This window comes from Amyelois transitella, chromosome 28 (assembly GCF_032362555.1).
Source record: "Amyelois transitella isolate CPQ chromosome 28, ilAmyTran1.1, whole genome shotgun sequence".
Lineage (NCBI taxonomy): Eukaryota > Metazoa > Arthropoda > Insecta > Lepidoptera > Pyralidae > Amyelois > Amyelois transitella.
Window position 1 is genome coordinate 5,525,779 of NC_083531.1, and position 18,512 is coordinate 5,544,290.

At 37.3% G+C, this 18,512-nt stretch overlaps 2 protein-coding genes across 2 annotated transcripts; one reads left to right on the forward strand and one right to left on the reverse strand.

Annotated features, from left to right (window-relative positions):
• Positions 1 to 361: 361 nt before the first annotated feature.
• On the forward strand, positions 362 to 7,284 carry LOC106142746 (zinc finger protein 816). The gene is made up of 7 exons (XM_013344622.2): positions 362 to 641; positions 1,602 to 1,745; positions 2,491 to 2,592; positions 3,264 to 3,365; positions 3,668 to 3,763; positions 5,807 to 5,953; positions 6,644 to 7,284. Exons 1-7 carry the CDS (start codon positions 471 to 473, stop codon positions 6,791 to 6,793), a joined length of 912 nt encoding a protein of 303 aa, XP_013200076.2. The 5' UTR covers positions 362 to 470; the 3' UTR covers positions 6,794 to 7,284.
• Positions 7,285 to 7,565: 281 nt separating this feature from the next.
• On the reverse strand, positions 7,566 to 18,413 carry LOC106142732 (zinc finger protein 420). The gene is made up of 6 exons (XM_060952179.1): positions 18,080 to 18,413; positions 16,919 to 17,029; positions 14,146 to 15,482; positions 11,240 to 11,381; positions 9,527 to 9,640; positions 7,566 to 9,152 (listed from the first exon to the last, which is right to left on the reverse strand). Exons 1-6 carry the CDS (start codon positions 18,201 to 18,203, stop codon positions 8,119 to 8,121), a joined length of 2,862 nt encoding a protein of 953 aa, XP_060808162.1. The 5' UTR covers positions 18,204 to 18,413; the 3' UTR covers positions 7,566 to 8,118.
• Between the last annotated feature and the right edge of the window lie 99 nt (positions 18,414 to 18,512).

The following is an 18,512-nucleotide window of genomic DNA, read 5'->3' on the forward strand; positions in this document are numbered from 1 at the left end:
AGATCGATAGTTTTTAAAGAATTATTTCCTAGCATTATTCACTCGCATGAAATTCTCTGAATATGGATTGCATAAATATGACCATTTCATGAAGATACAACCGGTTGCAAAATACCTGTTGACAAAAGGCACATGGATAGTTGAAAAATATTAACAAATTAGTAATTTTAATATCGATTGAATATAGCTTAATAAATAACAGTTAAACTTAAGCTTAACAACTGGTAAGCTTAAACTTGTACGTACCATAGGTGAAGAGACGAAAAGCTAAGTAGTAAGTGAAAATTTAAAAAATAACAATAAATTATAGGGAAATATCGATGTATCAAATACCCATCCTTAGTCTAGCACATCTTCTGAATCTGTGCCGCCATGACACTTGCACAGAATAAAATTAAATGGCGTTTTGTGTTATTCACGTAGATTTATAATCTTTCCCGTATTTCTAATCTGTTGAATTGAATTTCAGCATGACGGAGAGCGATACTAAAAAAGCTGACACTGTTTATTGTTCGTTCGTGAGCATCCACTATATAGTCTGTGAATGTGGTGAGACTTTTCCTACGGAAGATGAGTTGAAATTCCATTTGGAAACTGAACACCCTCAGGAAATTAAGAAAAAAGACTTTAAATGCAGCTTGGTAAGTTTATAACATCCGAGAAAAAGTTACTCATGTTTATTTACACTTTTGATGGCGCGGAAAACTGTTCTTATTTACATTTTTTTTTGCCTCTGATAAATTTACTGCCCAATTTTTGAAGCTTAACCTTACTTGACACTTATCCAGCTGGTGAATTATAAATGTTTAAGCTGCTTCTCTGAGTTCAGATTGTACAATACAATAAAGGGATAAGGTTATGAAATTGAGATTCTCCATTTTTATTAGGTTATCAACCTGTGGCTATCTGAATCTCGATTCAAATAAAAGTCGAAACAGCTGAACATGATCTAACAATAATTTTGAGTTAGATGACTCTTTTAAATGTCCAATAAATGAAATCAAAATTTTTATTCATTATTGTAGGACATTACAAGCATCACTTAATAATTATCACTGTATTGGTTTCACAACATTGTCTAATGTTTTATAAATTACTTAACATACATACAGTCACATCTAAATTCCTTTATTTATGCATTAAACAGAGCCAACAGTCTAGAAAAGACTGAAAAGGCCACATTCTGCTGGTTGGCATAATAATCAAATTGAGAACCATATTCAAGGAATATAATGATTATGATTTAAATAGTGTTAGCTTGCTGTCCCATCACCTACAAAAAATAAAACTAAGTTTGTCAGCCTTTCCCATAGTTTATTTGAAGTGCAATAAATAATGAGAAGAGAGGAAGGTCATGTTACTGACAGAGCCTTAAATATGGAAGTGAAAGGTTTAAGAAATAGGGGAAGACTGAAAAAGAGATGGATGGACAGCGTAAAGGATAGTATGAGTGGAAAGAATTGAGAGAGAAACAAGAAGTAATTGGAACAAACTAACATACAGTGCCGACCCCACGTAGAAAGTGGGAAAAGGCAATGACAAAGGAAGAAGCAGAAAGAAAGAAGTGGGTATTGAAATAATTACCATTTACTCTATTCCAGTGCGACCTAGTATTCACTACCCAAGAAGAATGTACAGTGCACCATCAGGAGGCGCACACCACGAAGATGGTCCTGGTGAGGCCGCCGTCACCTCCGAAGTTGAAGTTCATTTTGCAGCCTATCAAGAAAAAAGAGCCTGACCAGGTAATTGTACTAATAATCACATCATGCCATGTGGTTCCCGGCACTATGGAAAAGCACTGTATATCTTTCGACGGATAATGTATAAGGCGACTAAGGGATAGGCTTATAAACTTGGGATTCTACATGTAAGCTGATGGGCTGGCAACCTGTCACTATTTCAATATCGATTCCATCATAAAGCCATACAGCAGAAGATAGCCGTACTTTCGTCAAGACTGTTAGCTCTGTTAACTTAGCAAGGGATATAGACGTTACTTCATACAAACATATAATCACATCCATATCCTTTGCGGGTAGGCAGAGCCAACAGTCTTAAAAGGACTGATAGGCCATGTTCAGCTGTTTGGCTTAATGATAGAATTGAGATTCAAATAGTGACAGGTTGCTAGTCTGTTGCCTTAAAGAAGAATCCCAAGTTTATATACGTTACTTCATGCCGTGTGGTTTCCGGCACCAATAGGAAAAAGAATAGGACCACTCCATCTATTTCCCCGTGAATGTCGTAAAAGGCGACTAAGGGATAGGCTTATAAACTTGGCATTTTTCTTTTAGGTGACAGTCCAGCAACCTGTCGCTATTCGAGTCTCAATTCTATCTTAAAGCCAAATAGCTGAACGTGGCCTATCAGTCTTTTTTTCAAGACTGTCGGCTCTGTCTACCCCGCAAGGGATATAGACGTGATTATGTGTATGTGTGTACTTTATGTATGTATGTATGTATTGTAAATGTGATTTTATTATTCCAGGATATAATAGTGACCAGCGGTAAGCACCCAGGAACAAGGAAGAAGCCACCGAACAAGAACATTAAGACCAAGGTGTGCGAAGTCTGCGGCAAGAAATATACTGTAAGTGAATTGACCGATTTTAGGATTTATTTTTTAAATTACTTGCTATTGCCTGCCACTTCTAGTTCCTCATGGCTTTTTAGTCCCGGTTGTATCCTAGTGCCGTGTGGTTCCCGGCACCAATACAAAAAAGAATAGGACCATTCCATCTCTTTCAACAACGTGTCGTAGAAGGCGACTAAGTGATAGGTTTAAAAACTTGGGTTTCTTATTTTAGGCGATGGGCTAGCAACCTGTCACTATTTGAATCTCAATTCTATCATTAAGCCAAATAGCTGAAAGTGGCCATTCAGCCTTTTCAAGACTGTTGGCTCTGTCTACCCCGCAAGGTATATAGACGTGATTATATGTATGTATGTATCCTATTCTGGAGAGGAGCTTGGTGGTACGCCTTCGACCATGGACCCTGGATTGTGTGAGTCAGGTTTTCACACGAAGCATGACTATATGTATGTAATTGATCATATAAAATAAACAACGCAGTTTTTTTAAGGAAATGTAGTATTAGTTTAACCTTAGATTTCAACAACAGCTCAAAGACAAAAACTACCATAGACACGACATGACAGTAAGTGTTGCAATATCAAGTCTTACAGAAGCAGTCGTTAAAGAAGATAAAGGTAAAATTATATTGCACTATTTCTAACAGTAATGTATGAATTTGTTTGCAGTCCAATGCAGCGTTGAGGTACCACCAAAGAATGCACACGGGCGAGAGACCGTACCAATGTGAATATTGTGAGAAAGCGTTCACCATGCCTCTGTTTCTGCAGGTAAATATGTGCCGTGCGGTTCCCACACATCACATTTCACATGTAATCACGTCTATATCCCTTGCGGGGTATACAGGGCCAACAGTCTTGAAAAGACTGATAGGCCACGTTCAGCTGTTTGGGTTAATGATAGAATTTAGATCGCCTAAAAGAAGAATCCCAAGTTTATAAGCCTATCCCTTAGTCGCCTTTTACGACATCCGTGGGAAAGAGATGGATGGGGTGGTCCTATTCTTTTTTGTAATGGTGCCGGGAACCACACGGCCTCATAAACATACAAACCTGTTTTGTTTTTGCTCCAGATCCACACCAGAATACACACGGGAGAGAAACCTTACCAGTGTCAGAATTGTCCCAAAGCTTTTGGGAATAAAGCGGCACTAGTCAGACATGACAGGGTGAGTGATTAACATACATATAATGTTCAAAGAAGTTTGAAAAGTTACACAAACTCTATCTTGTTGTTCTTGTTTATCTGTGGCGCGGCGCCACATGCGCGCGCGCATCTTGAAAATACATGGTAGATATTCGTGTCCAAGCTATCCCGTGGGTTTATTGCATGAATATTAATAAATAATTGAATTATAAATAAATCAAATAAATGAATTATCTAACTATCTATATTTGACGGCCTCTGTGGCGCAGCGGTAGTGCGCTTGTCTGCGACACCGGAGGTCCCGGGTTCGAATCCCGGCCAGGGCATGATGAGAAACGAACTTTCTCTGATTGTCCTGGGTCTTGGATGTTTATCTATATAAGTATTTATTATAAATATAGTATCGTTCAGTTAGTATCTCGTAACACAAGTTTCGAACTTACTTCGAGGCTAACTCGATCTGTGTAATTTGTCAAAAAATAAAGTAATAAATAAATAAAAAAAATAAAATAAAAGCTATCCTGTGGCGCTACCTACTTAACCTCTCAGATGCTAAGCGCCCGTACTACTGAGACACTAGGACTGCGGCGGATTTGAACGCAAAATGACGCGCGCGACTTGTTTCAGAATTGGATGAAAATATAGGAATATTTGCTTTGAAGTTAATAAAATACTATTGTACAGTCAAAGCTAGATATGTATTGCATATTTATAGCACCATATTATAGCAAATAAATTCATTTAATTTTACTTTACTGGACCTTTAGTTACAACATTCAACAAAAACACTTGCGCGATCTATAGTTGTCATTATTTCCACATAATATTCGTATTTAGGTAGATATTATGATGATATTTATCTTATATTTAATAAATAACACAGTTTTTACTATTAAATCATAGTTTTTCTTTCAAAAATCCGATATTTTTCAAAATAAATCTCTCAAGGTCACACACTGATCTAGATCTTTTTGAAACTGGTCTGTTTTGAACTGATTTTCAATAATTTTCATTTCAAAGTAACAAATTAATTTCTGTTGTCTGTGGTTGCTGAGTATGTTTGGGATTTAATTAAGCAATTTTTAATCATAACGATATGTATTTTAAGCTTAAAATCGAGTTATAAGTTGTCTCGGACAGTTGGCGTATATATGCGCCACAGCAGCTGAGAGGTTAAAGCGACGAAATTAACGCTATCTAAAAAAAAAACGATAAATTTAGCGCCGCAGGTTTCATTTTACGACATACACGGGAACGAGATGGAGTGGTCCTATTCGTTTGTTTTTTTATTGGTGCCGGGAATCACTCATATATTATCAAAACTAATATTATAAATGCGAAAGTATGGATGTTTGTTACTATTTCACGCAAACTACTGAACCGATTACGATGAAACTACTCTTTATCCCGGAGTCCCAATGTCAATGTCTCTGTCTCCCCCGTAAGGGATATAGACGTTATGTATGCATTTACGTAATCTTTTAAAAACTGTTGGCTCTGTATTCTTCTCTTATATGTTTGTATGAAAATCCTACTTCACTACATAGTATAAAACAAAGTCGCTATTTTAGTCTGTTTGTCTGTATGCTTAAATCTTTAAAATTACGCAACGGATTTTGATGCGGTTTTTTGTAACAGGTAGAGTGATTCAAGAGGAAGGTTTTTATGTATAATTTTTTCCGAATTTTGCACCCGTGCGAAGCCGGGGCGGGTCGCTAGTATATTATAAATGCGAAAGTTAGTGACTATGACAGGATGTCAGTATGGATGTCTGTTAGGTACTCTTCCACGCAAAAACTACTGAACCGATTAAGATGAAACTACTTTTTATCTTGGGGGTCAACGCGGGAATGATTCCACGCGGACTAAGTCGCGGGCGGCCTCTAGATATGATGTATTTAGGATCGTGGATTTTGATACTTTTATTTTTTCATACTTTCTGAAATATAAACCAAAAATTTTCTTTTAACGTTTTTAAATATCCTTTAAATGAGTACACTTAACAGTTAAATTTATGCAGTTGAATTAAAAGTCACCCTGTATTTATTTATCTATCTATTTGCAGGTGCACACGGGAGTGAAGCCCTACCATTGCCCGCACTGCCACAAGGCGTTCACTCAGTCCAACTCCATGAAACTCCACGTTCACACCGTACACTTGAAGTTGCCGACTCCTTACAAGAGGAAACGTGGTGAGAAGATTGTGAAACAGGTTTGTTATTTATACATACATATGGTCACGTCTATTTCCCTTGCGGGGTAGACGGAGACGGCAGTCTTGTAAAGACTGGAATGGCCACGTTCAGCTGTTTGGCTATAAGATAGAATTGAGATTAAAATAGTGACAGGTTGCTAGCCCATCGCTTTAAAAAGAATTCCAAGTATGTTAGCTTATCTCTTAGTCGCCTCTTACGACATCCATGGGAAAGAGATGGAGTGGTCCCGTTCTTTTTTGTATTGGTGCCGGGAACCACACGGCACGACGATATGTATGTATGTATGTTAGTGGACTATCCTATATGAACACATTTATTCTAAGTTTAATTAATATTGTGAAGTTGACGTTGTTGAAGAAAATGCTGCAGTGCAGTTTGTTACCGCTTCTTCTGCACTGACGCCTTGGAAGCGGCAGTAAACTTAGTTTTTAATTTATTTGACGTCAACCAATGTTGTTAAACCATACTGACAATTATTGAGCGATATATAGTATCCTATAGTATAAGTCTGCAGTGTAGTTTGTTCCGCCGCTTTGGAAGTGGTAGTAGTTATAATTAGATTTAAGTGATGTGACGTCAATAAGTGATACCTTGTATCCAATTTTGATAAAAAAATCTATTCTATTCTATTGTAATGAAAAAAAAAATTGAATTTTTGAATTTGAACAAAGTTCGTCTGCCACCAGGAAATGCAGGATTGGTGTGTCGTTAAAGACGAAGTGCACGACACGAGCGCTTTGTGCGACGAGGAGACGAGGGCGGAGGACGGGAGCGTGTATTACGACGACGATGATGACCAACAGATTGTCTACGAAGTTGTGTATGAACAGGAGTGATTGTGGAATAAATATATATGGTCATATATGTGGATGAAGCAAAGGAAGTAGGTATGCAGAGATCGTGGCAAGTGGAAAGAGGTAGTCTCTGCCTACCCCTCCGGGAAAGAGGCGTGATTTTATGTGTGTATGTGTATACATATGGTCACGTCCATATCCCTTGCGGGGTGGACAGAGATGACAGTCTTGAAGACTGAATGGCCACGTTCAGCTGTTTGGCTTAATGATAGAATTGAGATTCAAATAGTGATAGGTTGCTGGCCCGCCGCCTGAAAATAAGAATCCCAAGTTTGTAAGCCTATCCCTTAGTCGCCTTTTACGACATCCATGGGAAAGAGATGGAGTGGTCCTGTTCTTTTTTGGTATTGGTGCCGGGAACCACACGGCACCATATAAATATATACTTATATTGGTACGGGACAAATTACACAGATCAAGTTAGCCTCGAAGTGAGTTCGAGAATTGTGTTATGAGATACTAGCTCCTCGAAGTAAGTTAGAGATACTAACTCGACGATACTAGGTTTTGTAATAAAGACTTATTATGTACCTATAGATAATTACATCCATGAACCAGTTCAGTTTGAAAAAGTTATTTTTCCATCATGAGCGGGATTCGAATCCAGATTCTTCGTTGTCACGTCATAAGCGCACTACCGCTACGCCACAGAGGCCGTCAATATAATGTAAATAATGTTAATAAAGATATGAATTTATATTTACACAAGACTTTATTATTTTCCCTCCCTTACATTTTAACCGACTACGGCGCAACAAGGATGGGTATTGTTTTTTCCATAGCGGGAACGATGATTTGGCTCAACCGCCACAGAGATCTTATCTTACATGAATGTCGTAAAAGGCGACTTAGGGATAGGCTTATATAGTTGAGATTCTCTTTTAAGCAATGGGCTAGCAACCTGTCACTATTTGAATCTCAATATCATCATGAAGCCATACAGCTGAACATGACCTTTCAGTATTTTCAAGACTGTTGGCTCTGTCTACCCCGCAAGTGATGTACACGTGACTATTATGTATGTATGCGGGGCTGAACTTGCCTTGAGGTGATAAACATAAAAACAAAAATGTATATTACTTCACTTTTTAATATTAAGGCTCCATCGTTCAACAAAACGACGATTTTGCCAATGTCAAGGTTAATAATACATACATAAAATCACGCCTCTTTCCCGGAGGGGTAGGCAGAGACTACCTCTTTCCACTTGCCACGATCTCTGCACACTTCCTTCGCTTCATCCACATTCATAACTCTCTTCATGCAAGCTCGGCGGTTTCGGGTACCTCTATTCTATATTATATATATTACTCATTTTTTATTTGTTTTCTGTGACGGCGAGCGTGACGCAGCAAAGACGTTTTATGATAAAATTGACGTTGACACACGTCACATTCGTAAGGTTTCTCGCTGGCGTGAGTCCTACGATGATTTATTAAGAATATCCTCCGTCTAAACGTGCTATGACACTCGTCACATTCGTAAGGCTTCTCACCCGTGTGGGTTCTACGGTGAGCTGTCAACACGCTCTTCTGTCGAAACTTACTACTACATATATCACATTGAAATGGTTTTTCGCCGGTATGAGTTCTAACGTGTTTTATTAACGTGCTTTTCTCAATGAATTTCCGATGGCACACGTCGCATTTATAAGGCCTTTCGCCGGTATGAGTTTTGAGATGGACAGCTAAACATTTCTTCTCACGAAATGTGCTATCGCAAAATGGACACTCGACAGGTTTTTCGCCAGTGTGAATTCTACTGTGAACCGATAATCCATATTTTCTGGAAAAACTTTTGTCACACAATTCACATTTGTAAGGCTTCTCGCCGGTGTGAGATCTACTGTGTTTAATTAACGTATCCTTTTTGTTGAATTTACTGCCGCACGTATTACATTCGTAGAGTCTTTCACCAGTGTGAATTCTGCGATGAACTGTTAAACTACTTTTCTGTCTGAATTTTTTTTGGCACACATCGCATTTATACGGCTTTACACCAGTGTGAGAACTTCGGTAGTCAGAGACGCCATTAGTGTCAATAAATTGACATTGACACATGTCACATTTGTATTTTTTTTCACCAATATGAGTTTCCTTAGGTTTTCCTTTAAAACTATTATCAACAAATCTTGTATGACACGTTTCACATATGCGAGGTTTGTCGTCATTGTGTTTCCTATAATGTAGTGTCAAATTACGGCGTTGAGCAAAGCGTTCTTGACAAACGTCACATTGGTGTGGTCCCTGACCACTCCGTGTTATTGACTCTCGTCGGGACTCTCGCTGTCTTCTGTCGGTTGTACTTCCTTCAATTCCCGCTGTGTCAGCTGAAGTAGCATCTGTGATTTGTGACAATCAATTAATTAATACATACACCTACATATAGTCACGTCTATATCCCTTGCGGGGTGGACAGAGCTAACAGTCTTGAAAAGACAGAATGGCCATGTTCAGCTATTTGGCATAATGATAGAATTGAGATTCAATTAGTGGCAGGCTGCTAACCCAACGCCTAAAAAAGAATCCCAAGTTTGTAAGCCTATCCCTTAGTCGCCTTTTACGACATCCGTGGGAAAGAGTTGGAGTGGTCCCATTCTTTTATATATTCGTGCCGGGAACCTAAAGGCACTTATAAAGTTTGAAACCTATAAAGTTCAATACTTGCAGTTTTAAACACCAAAGTTTCAAACTCAGTTAGAAGAAGAAATATTACCTTCTGTGACCTCTTTCTTAGTGTCCACGCTCGTTTCACGTTTCAATAGATTCTGATTGTCGTTATCACATGTTTCAAATTTCACATCATGTATATTCATGAAGGATGGTGACTCTGAAAAAATTATTTAATAAATCTTTATTAGGGACCAAAATAAAATCCATAGGAATATAAATGCGAAACTGAGTTTATTTGTTACTCCTTCACGCGTTATCTGCTGAATTAATATTCTTGAAATATAACGTCTATCCTATATTAAGAGTCTGGAGAAGGACATTAGGGTTTAATAACCTTTCAACCCCGTAAAAACTATAGGTACCGTGGGATTAGCGAAAAACCTGTATTCTTTTGTAGGTGGCGATAAATAAAGAAAGGAAGACCTAGACGAACATATCTTGATCAAATTAAGGACGTCCTGGTAAAGGGTCAGGTCAAAAGTACCCGAAACCGCTGAGCTTGCATGAAGTGAGTTATGAATTTGGATGAAGCGAAGGAAGTATGCAGAGATCGTGGCAAGTGGAAAGAGGTAGTCTCTGCCTGGGAAAGAGGCGTGATTTTATGTATGTATGTATGTGGCGTTAAATTCTTTGCATTTTGTATGTAGTGCTAACTTTGTCGTTTTTATTAAGATGGCATTAAATTCGTTGCTTTTAGTAGGTGGCGCTAAATTTAAGTACGCGAAACTGCGGGTTATAGCTTACTTAAGAGTCACTATTTGAATCTCAATTCCATCATTAAGCCATAGAGCTGAATGTGGCTGTTTAGTCTTTTCCAGACTATTGTCTTGGTCTCCTTAGTCTGCTTTTTATAGTTGATACAACAACCATTTGGGTATGGCAAAAGAAGCACGAAAGCAGAATAAATGCAGTGGAAATGAGAGCGTTAAGGAGTATGATGGGTGTGAAATTGAGTGACCGGATAAGGAACAGCGCGATAAGGGAATGTTGTGATGTGAAAGAAGATGTAGTTACAGGAATAGAAAAGGGTATGTTGAGATGGTTCGGTCATGTGGAGAGGATGAATGAAAACAGGTTGACTAAGCAGATATACATGGAGAGTGTGGAGGGAAAGGTCGGAGTGGGAAGACCTAGACAAACGTATCTTGATCAAATTAAGGATGTCCTGGTAAAGGGTCAGGTCAAAAGTACCCAAAACCGCTGAGCTTGTATGAAGTAAGTTATGAATGGGGATGAAGCGAAGGAAGTAATGCAGAGATTGTGACAAGTGGTAAGAGGTAGTCTCTGCCTACCCCTCCGGGAAAGAGGCGTGATTTTATGTATGTATGTATGTACAACAACCAATAAAGTGGCTGACCCCGGACCCCAAAACACTTCTGTGGAGCGTGCAACAAGGAACTTACAGAGATGTGAGAGAGGTTAATGTTAATTAAGAAAATAAATAATCTGCTTACAACCACTATAGTGGATACAACTATTAAAATATATAATCATAACTTAACGGCCTCTGTGGCGCAACAGTAGTACGCTTGTCTGTGACACCAGAGGTCCCGGGTTCGAATCCCGGCCAGGGCATGATGAGAAAAGTACTTTTTCTGATTGGCCTTGGTCTTGGATGTTTATCTTTATAAGTATTTATTATAATATCATTGAGTTAGTATCTCGTAACACAAGTCTCGAACTTACTTCGAGGCTAACTCAATCATGTTATTTGTCACATATATATTTATATAATTAAAAAAAATTAAAGGCATACCATTTAATTCCTCATTTTGATCACCCGAGTCAGCATCTGCTTCATCATCTAGTTCTATCTTGATCTTAACAACAGATAGCAGTAGAGTCTCAGAGTTCAGCGGAGAACCACACTGATCTTCGTCACGATCCATTATGGAATTGGTTCAACAACTATCTGAAAGCATAGAAATGGTAAATTGATAGTTTACTTCTTGTTCTTCCGGGTTTAAGTCCCGGTTGCATCCTCACCACTCTGGAAAGCAGCCTGAGTATGCCTTTGACCATGTAACCTGGATTGGGTGAGTCAGGTTTTTCACGAAAGACTTCAATACTCCCATCTGACCTCCGTAACCTTTACAGGGGTTACATATGATTACACATTTGGTTGCCTGTATGTGCAGGTTTCCTCACACTGTTTTTCCTCACTGTAAAAGCATTGGTTAGCCAGCAAACTAATGTACATAACTTCGAAAAGAATCATTGATACATGGCTGTAATGGGATTTGAACCAGTGCCTTTATTTGCAACTGCATTTTGACCAAGCACCTTACTGATGCAACCACTCACACTGGTACTATACATACATAACAAAACACACTTCTTTCCCTGAAAAAATATGTAGTCTGCCGGGGTAGGCAGAGTCTACATCTTTTATCAAATTTATAATAAAGTTAAGTATATTGTTAAGTTTTCTCCAAACACAAGTACCTACATCGACGCTAAATTCTTCTTTCTTCAATTCCTGGTCAGCTCATGATGTAAGACTTTCTAAAACATGGGTCTGCAATGTTTACATTCACAGATATTAATGTATAATGTCTAAAGATTGATATCTTTAGATCTAGTAACACATTGACGAACTTCAAGCAAAACATTAATAATTGCAAATAAATTTTTGTTTGTCTGTAATAAAAATATACAAGCACACTTTATATTATTTTTGTAATATTATATTTATGTTCTGTTCTGCTAAAAGAAATATGCCAAAAATGTGCTAACAATGTGTCACCACTGTTGCCAACTGTCTCCGATGAAAAAGCGGCATCGATCCTAAAATAAAAAGCGCGAAGAGAATGAAAGTAGCTGTCAAATTCTTACAACTTTTAATCTATCTTTGTCACTTCACTACCAAATAAAAGTCAGTGATTAGGATTGAATCAAGTAGTTACAATTTTAGGAAATGTAGTTCACTACGAGACAATAAGCCACATAGCATGTGCCTAATACCTGCATGATGGGCTTACCCGTTCGAAAGACGCCTAGTGTGGCATTATAACAAGCAAAAAACTAAATCATCGTCTGTCAACTTTAGAATCAATTTTAGGACGTTTTAGGTTTGCTCGTGAATTCCATTTTTAAGCTCGATTTAACTTTAAAACTGCCAATAATGTGCGCAGCATCGGATTTTGAGCAATACGTAGTCAAAAAGCGCCAGATCAAGCTGTAAGAGAAATTTAGTATACGGGCTCTACTTATTAACAGAGAAATTTCTTCCAGTAGGCCCACGACGGGAAAATGGAAAACATTACCAAAAGAAAATAGAGATTAGAGAAAATTACCACGCAACAAAGACAGCTGTGGCGACATCTATACGCCACCGGGCTCGACTGCCACAAAGGGAAGATCTTCCGCCAGGCTAGGTGTTATGCCTGGGGAACCGCGGCTCCGACGATCTCGTATCAGAAGTTGTATATATGCCTGCAATCGCTGTTTTTGGCTGATAGTGCCGCGGGATTTTATTTTTGTGACTTGGGGCGTATAGATGCCGGAACACTTCAATACCAATGTTTTTATCGATAGTTAGTTGTGACAGTCAACAGCAGTAGTATCAATATTATTGATAGTCCTAGTGATACTATTGTTTTTACTCAAATATCAATAGCCTATCGATAGTGGACTATAGATGGGCAACACTAAAATGATCCCTGTTAATAGGTACATGCATTTAATCACCTCATCCAGGTACGAACAGTATTAAAAGACTGATAGACCACGTTCAGCTGTATAGCTTAATGATAGAATTGAGATTCAAATAGGTAAGTATATTAAATAAAAACAATTTCATATAAATTTAATATTTATTTGAAATTTTCATACATATAGATTTCCTATCAAAAGGCACACACATACATACATGTAGCGTGAGCAATGGATGAGGCTCGACTGCCACTAAAGCTAAGATCTACCGCCAACTCAGGTGTTATGCCTGGGGAACCGCGACTCCGACGATGCTGTGTCGGAGGTTGTATATATGCTCCAATCCGTGAAATATTTGCTTGCGCGATTTATACTCTTCGCTGTTATTGGCTGAAATCGTCGCGTGATTGGCTGTTCTAACTTATTGCGTAGTGATGTCGCCATATACAAAGTATCATGTAACTTAGATCGTTAAAGGAGATTCTGTCAAATTTTCATTTTCAGAGATGTATAACGTATGTAGTACAACAAAAATAAATTAACTAATGTTCAAATGTACTGTACTGTCAACCATAATCTGTAAAGGGCGTCAGGTCAGCGGCCGAACGGCTAAGACAAAATAACGAACAAATAGCGGGATATAGTGCCGTGTGGTTCCCGGCACCAATAGAAAAAAGAATAGAACCACTCCATCTTTCTCCCATGGATGCCGTAAAAGGCGACTAAGGGGTAGGTTTATTAACTTGGGATTCCTCATTTAGGCGATGAGCTAGCAACCTGTCACTATTTGCATCTCAATTCTATCATTTAGCCAAATAGCTAAATGTCACCAATCAGTGTTTTCAAGATTGTTGGCTCTGTCTACCCCGCAAGGGATATAGACGTGATTATGTACATGTATGTATGCACTATATTTTCTTTCACATCACAACTTGCCCTCATCACGCTGTTCCTTGTCCTGTCCTTAATAGAAACATGTGCTAAAGTAAAGTCCTATCTTAATCATTACATTATTACTTCACTAGCGTGACATTCAAGATGTCTTACCAAAGAAATCTTAGCTCTGAATCGCACGTGACAAATGTCACACCCGTGCGGTTTCTCGCCATGAGTACTTAAGTGATATTGCAGAGATGAACTACAGATAAAATGCCGCTGACAAATATCACATTCGTATGGCTTCTCGCCCGAATGTGTTCTTAAATGTATGTTCAATGTACCCTTAAATCTGAAACGACGATGACAGACATTACACTCGTATGATTTCTCCGCATTGTGTATTTTCACGTGTGAATTCAAATGCGCGGGTTGTGTGAACCGTTTCTCGCACACGTGACATTGATAAGGCTTTTCGGCTGTGTGCGTGCGCATGTGCAAGTATAAATTTGAAAATCTCTTGTGACAAACGTCACATTTATAAGGTTTCTCGCCTGTATGCGTTCTCAAATGTTGCACCAAGTGACCCCTACGCCTAAACCTATTGTGACAAAAATCACACTCGTACGGTTTCTCGCCAGTGTGAGTTCTAACATGAATTTTTAATTTAGCTTTCTCTTTGAAAGAACTTTGACATATGTTGCATTTATAACGATACTCATGAGAGTGGTTCAAAATATGTGCTTTTAAATATACTTTCAAACCGAACCGCTTTAAACAAATATTACATTGGTACGGTTTTTCTACCGTGTGTGTCTTCAAATGAGTACTTAAACCTCTTTTGAACTCAAACGACTTGTGACAAATATTACATTCGTGTAATTTCTCTTTTGTCAAATGCGTCTCTATATGAACTTTTAAGCATCCCTTATCACCAAAACTCTTATTACAATAATCGCATGTAAAAGGTTTCGCACCGGTATGAGTGTTAACGTGAAATCTTAAACCTGAACTATATCTGAATGTTTTGTGACAAATCTCACATTCAATAGACTTCTCGCCGGTATGCGTCCTCAAATGAATTTTCAATGAACCCTTATAGGCAAATCGTCGTTGACACTCGTTACACTCAAAAAAAATATTTTTATTATGCCTCAGTAAATGTCGTTTTAAATAGTCTTCATGTGAAAATATTTTGTGACAAATATCACACTGAAATTTCACGTCAGAATGTGCTGTCACTCGGAACTCATCCTTCAATTGTTGCTGACAAAAATCACGCGGTAATGCTTTTTCATAAAAATGTGTTTCTAAATGAGTTATTAATGCCCTTTTGTCAGTGAACCAAGATAGACATATACGACATTGGTGCCGCCCCTGTCTCGTTGAAGTTTCACATTGCTTTAGCTTCATTTTAGTTGAAATATCTTCAGCTGGTTCCCGTTTAACAGTTTTCAATAAAGTGCCACCTGAAAATACAAGTTTGTCATCATAATGATCTTAATTTCATCATTAAGTCTTACAGCTAAACGTGGCCTTATAAAGACGCAATTATATATGTATGTATATATATATGTATGTAATAAGGCTAAGAAACTTAGGATTCTTCCTGTAGGCGATAGGCTAGCAACCTGTCACTATTGGAATCTCAATTCCATCATTAGGTTATACAGCTGAATGTGGCCTTTCTGTTTTTCAAGACCGTTGGCTCTGTCTACCACGCAAGATATGACTACATGATTGAGAAACAGACTGGCATCGTGTTGTTTGCAGATGATACGTCACTAATTTTTAAAATGAACCGCCGTAGCGATATCTGTGATGATGTGAATAGCACTTTAGTCGCCATTTCTAACTGGTTTACAATCAACAACTTACTGTTAAATGCAAATAAGACCCAATGCATTAAGTTTACACTTCCCAATGTGCGGCAGGCAAATGTGGATATTAGTATACGTAGTAAAAGATTAGATTTTGTTGATAGTACTACTTTCTTAGGTTACAATAACATTAGATTCAAATTTGAAATGGCATGCTCACATTTTAAAACTTTCTAAAAGGCTTAGTTCTGCAGCGTACGCTATTCGTCGTATTAGGCATTTGACGGATGTGGCAACTGCTAAGCTAGTATATTTTAGTTATTTTCATAGTTTAATGTCATATGGTCTACTGCTTTGGGGATCAGCAGCAGACATACAAACTATTTTCATTTTACAAAAAAGGGCAATTCGATATATCTACGGTCTTAAACAAAGAGATTCCCTTAGAGATTTTTTCAAAAACCTAAATATTTTAACTTTGCCCTCCCAATACATATTCGATAACATCATGCATGTTAGGAAAAACTTAGACTCAACTTACAATAAATGACCAAAAAGTGTTCTTGAAATGAATGATAGAAAATTCAAACAGTATATTAAAGTTGAGCTTTGTAGGAAAGCCTATTACAGCACGGATGATTATATTAATGATAAACATGTGTGGCCCGAGCTGGACATAATGGCCTCTTAAATGCTTGTGTATTTTTGACATGATCTTGACATAATTTGTACAGTATGTACATATTTTATTTTATATTTATTTTATTTGACGAAATATTCATATTGACATAATCAGTTCTACATTCATACATGTTTTTTAATGTAGACAATGTGCATTCGTCCACGATTTAGATTTAAGAGATCTATATTTGTAAATTGACGTCCTATGAAAATGCTGCAGTGTAGTTTGTTCCGCCGCTTCTTCTACACATGCGCTTTGGAAGCGGTAGTAGTTATAATTAGATTTAAGTTATGTGACGTCAATAAGTGATACCTTGTATCCAATTTTGAAAATAAATCTATTCTATTCTATATTTATATATGTTTGTGGTAAATTATGTTAATATTTCAAAAAGAGAACATACCTTTTGCATTCTTACTCTTTTGTTTTTTACTTTGCATCATGCTTCTATGATAAATTTCAATTATTTCTAATTTAATATCATGCGTGTTGTTGAGATCTGATGGCTGCAGTCCTGAAATTCCATAAAATACAATATAGTATGTTTCTTTATTGCATCACAATAATTTACAGCAAATTCTACACGTAATTAAAACATAGCAGCGAAAGGCGACTGTTATTTTTAAACGCGATCTGTTCCAAGTAATATTTTGGAAATTGTGAATAAAACCTCAACCAGAGAAAAGACTAGCAGGTAGCGCTGAGTTAACTTATTGCTTATTCTATTGTCTATATATTTATATACATAAATATGTTATAAATATTATAAACCTACATAAGATAAACCACATACCTGTGATGGACATTGAACCAAAGTTTTAAGTGAGCAGTTATGAAGTGAGAAAATTAATTTTAACATGATTGATCAGAAATTCATACATACATAAAATCACTCCTCTTTCCTGGAGGGGAAGGCAGAGGTAACTTTTCACTTGCCATATATAAAACTGGAATATTATCAGTTATGTGATACTCCAAAAGTTACTTACACGTTTTCATTACTACATTTACGAAAATAAATGATTTAATGTAGCTTTCTTCCAGTCCTTTCAAGGTTTTAACTTTATAATATTAAGACGTGGTAAAATGTACACATGTTTAATAAATGACTCTTTGTTTGAACAAAAATCATCATCAGCAAAATTTTAGTTTCAAAGTCCATTTGTAAAATTTATTGTGTCAACGTAAATTGACCCGTGCTGCCATGCTATTACCGAGGCACTTATTTGCGACAATGTAAAATGTATGTAATATTATAAATTGTTTAAGTTGTACATAATATTTCATTTTATTAATTAATTTCTTCAATAACATATTTTTCATGTACTGCACTATATTAAAGATAATAATTAAACATAAAATAGAGAATGGAATTCAAAATTTTCATGCATTATTATGTGGGACATTCAAACATCACTAAATAGTTGTCATATCTTTTGGTTTCACAACATTGGTTGGCACCAAATAAATTACTTCACACCAAGTTCACTACTTGCCAGAAACCCTGCATATTTCTGCAGCTTCATCCACATTTAATATAAAATAGTAAAAATTTTACACATACCATTTGGTTTCTCGTTTTCAATATCATCATCATCTGACTTTAGCTCTGTCTTGACCTCAACAGCGGCCGGCACAGCCCTAGTGCTGTACAGAGATCCACACTGACCATCTCGGACTCGGCGCATTGCGGATAATTAATTAAATAGTTAACTACAAACGTAGTACTCTTCCCACGATTTCTATTTAGTTTGTGCTTTTCATTTATTTAACAGTTTTTATGAGGATGCCACACAGACAATACACACAATAAAAGAGAAACGATCATGTCCCTCCTGCCCTCATTATAAAACGTAAACAACAGATAGGTAGGTACGAAAACACAACATAGAAACGTGAATGTGACGGCCAGAAAATGATAATTGATATGACAGGTGCCGTTGACATTTAACTCAATGTTTCTTGAAAATGCGCTAACGAGGAACTGAAAAGCGCAA

Coding starts and splice junctions, on each gene's coding strand:
- LOC106142746 (XM_013344622.2), top strand. CDS start 471: ATGACGGAGAGCGATACTAAAAAAGCTGACACTGTTTATTGTTCGTTC. Junction 2,593..3,263: donor TCTGCGGCAAGAAATATACT/GTAAGTGAATTG, acceptor ATTTGTTTGCAG/TCCAATGCAGCGTTGAGGTA. Junction 5,954..6,643: donor GTGAGAAGATTGTGAAACAG/GTTTGTTATTTA, acceptor GTCTGCCACCAG/GAAATGCAGGATTGGTGTGT.
- LOC106142732 (XM_060952179.1), bottom strand. CDS start 18,203: ATGCGCCGAGTCCGAGATGGTCAGTGTGGATCTCTGTACAGCACTAGG. Junction 15,483..16,918: donor AAAGAGTAAGAATGCAAAAG/GTATGTTCTCTT, acceptor TTGTATTTTCAG/GTGGCACTTTATTGAAAACT. Junction 11,382..14,145: donor ACGCTAGTGAAGTAATAATG/TAATGATTAAGA, acceptor AGTTGTTGAACC/AATTCCATAATGGATCGTGA.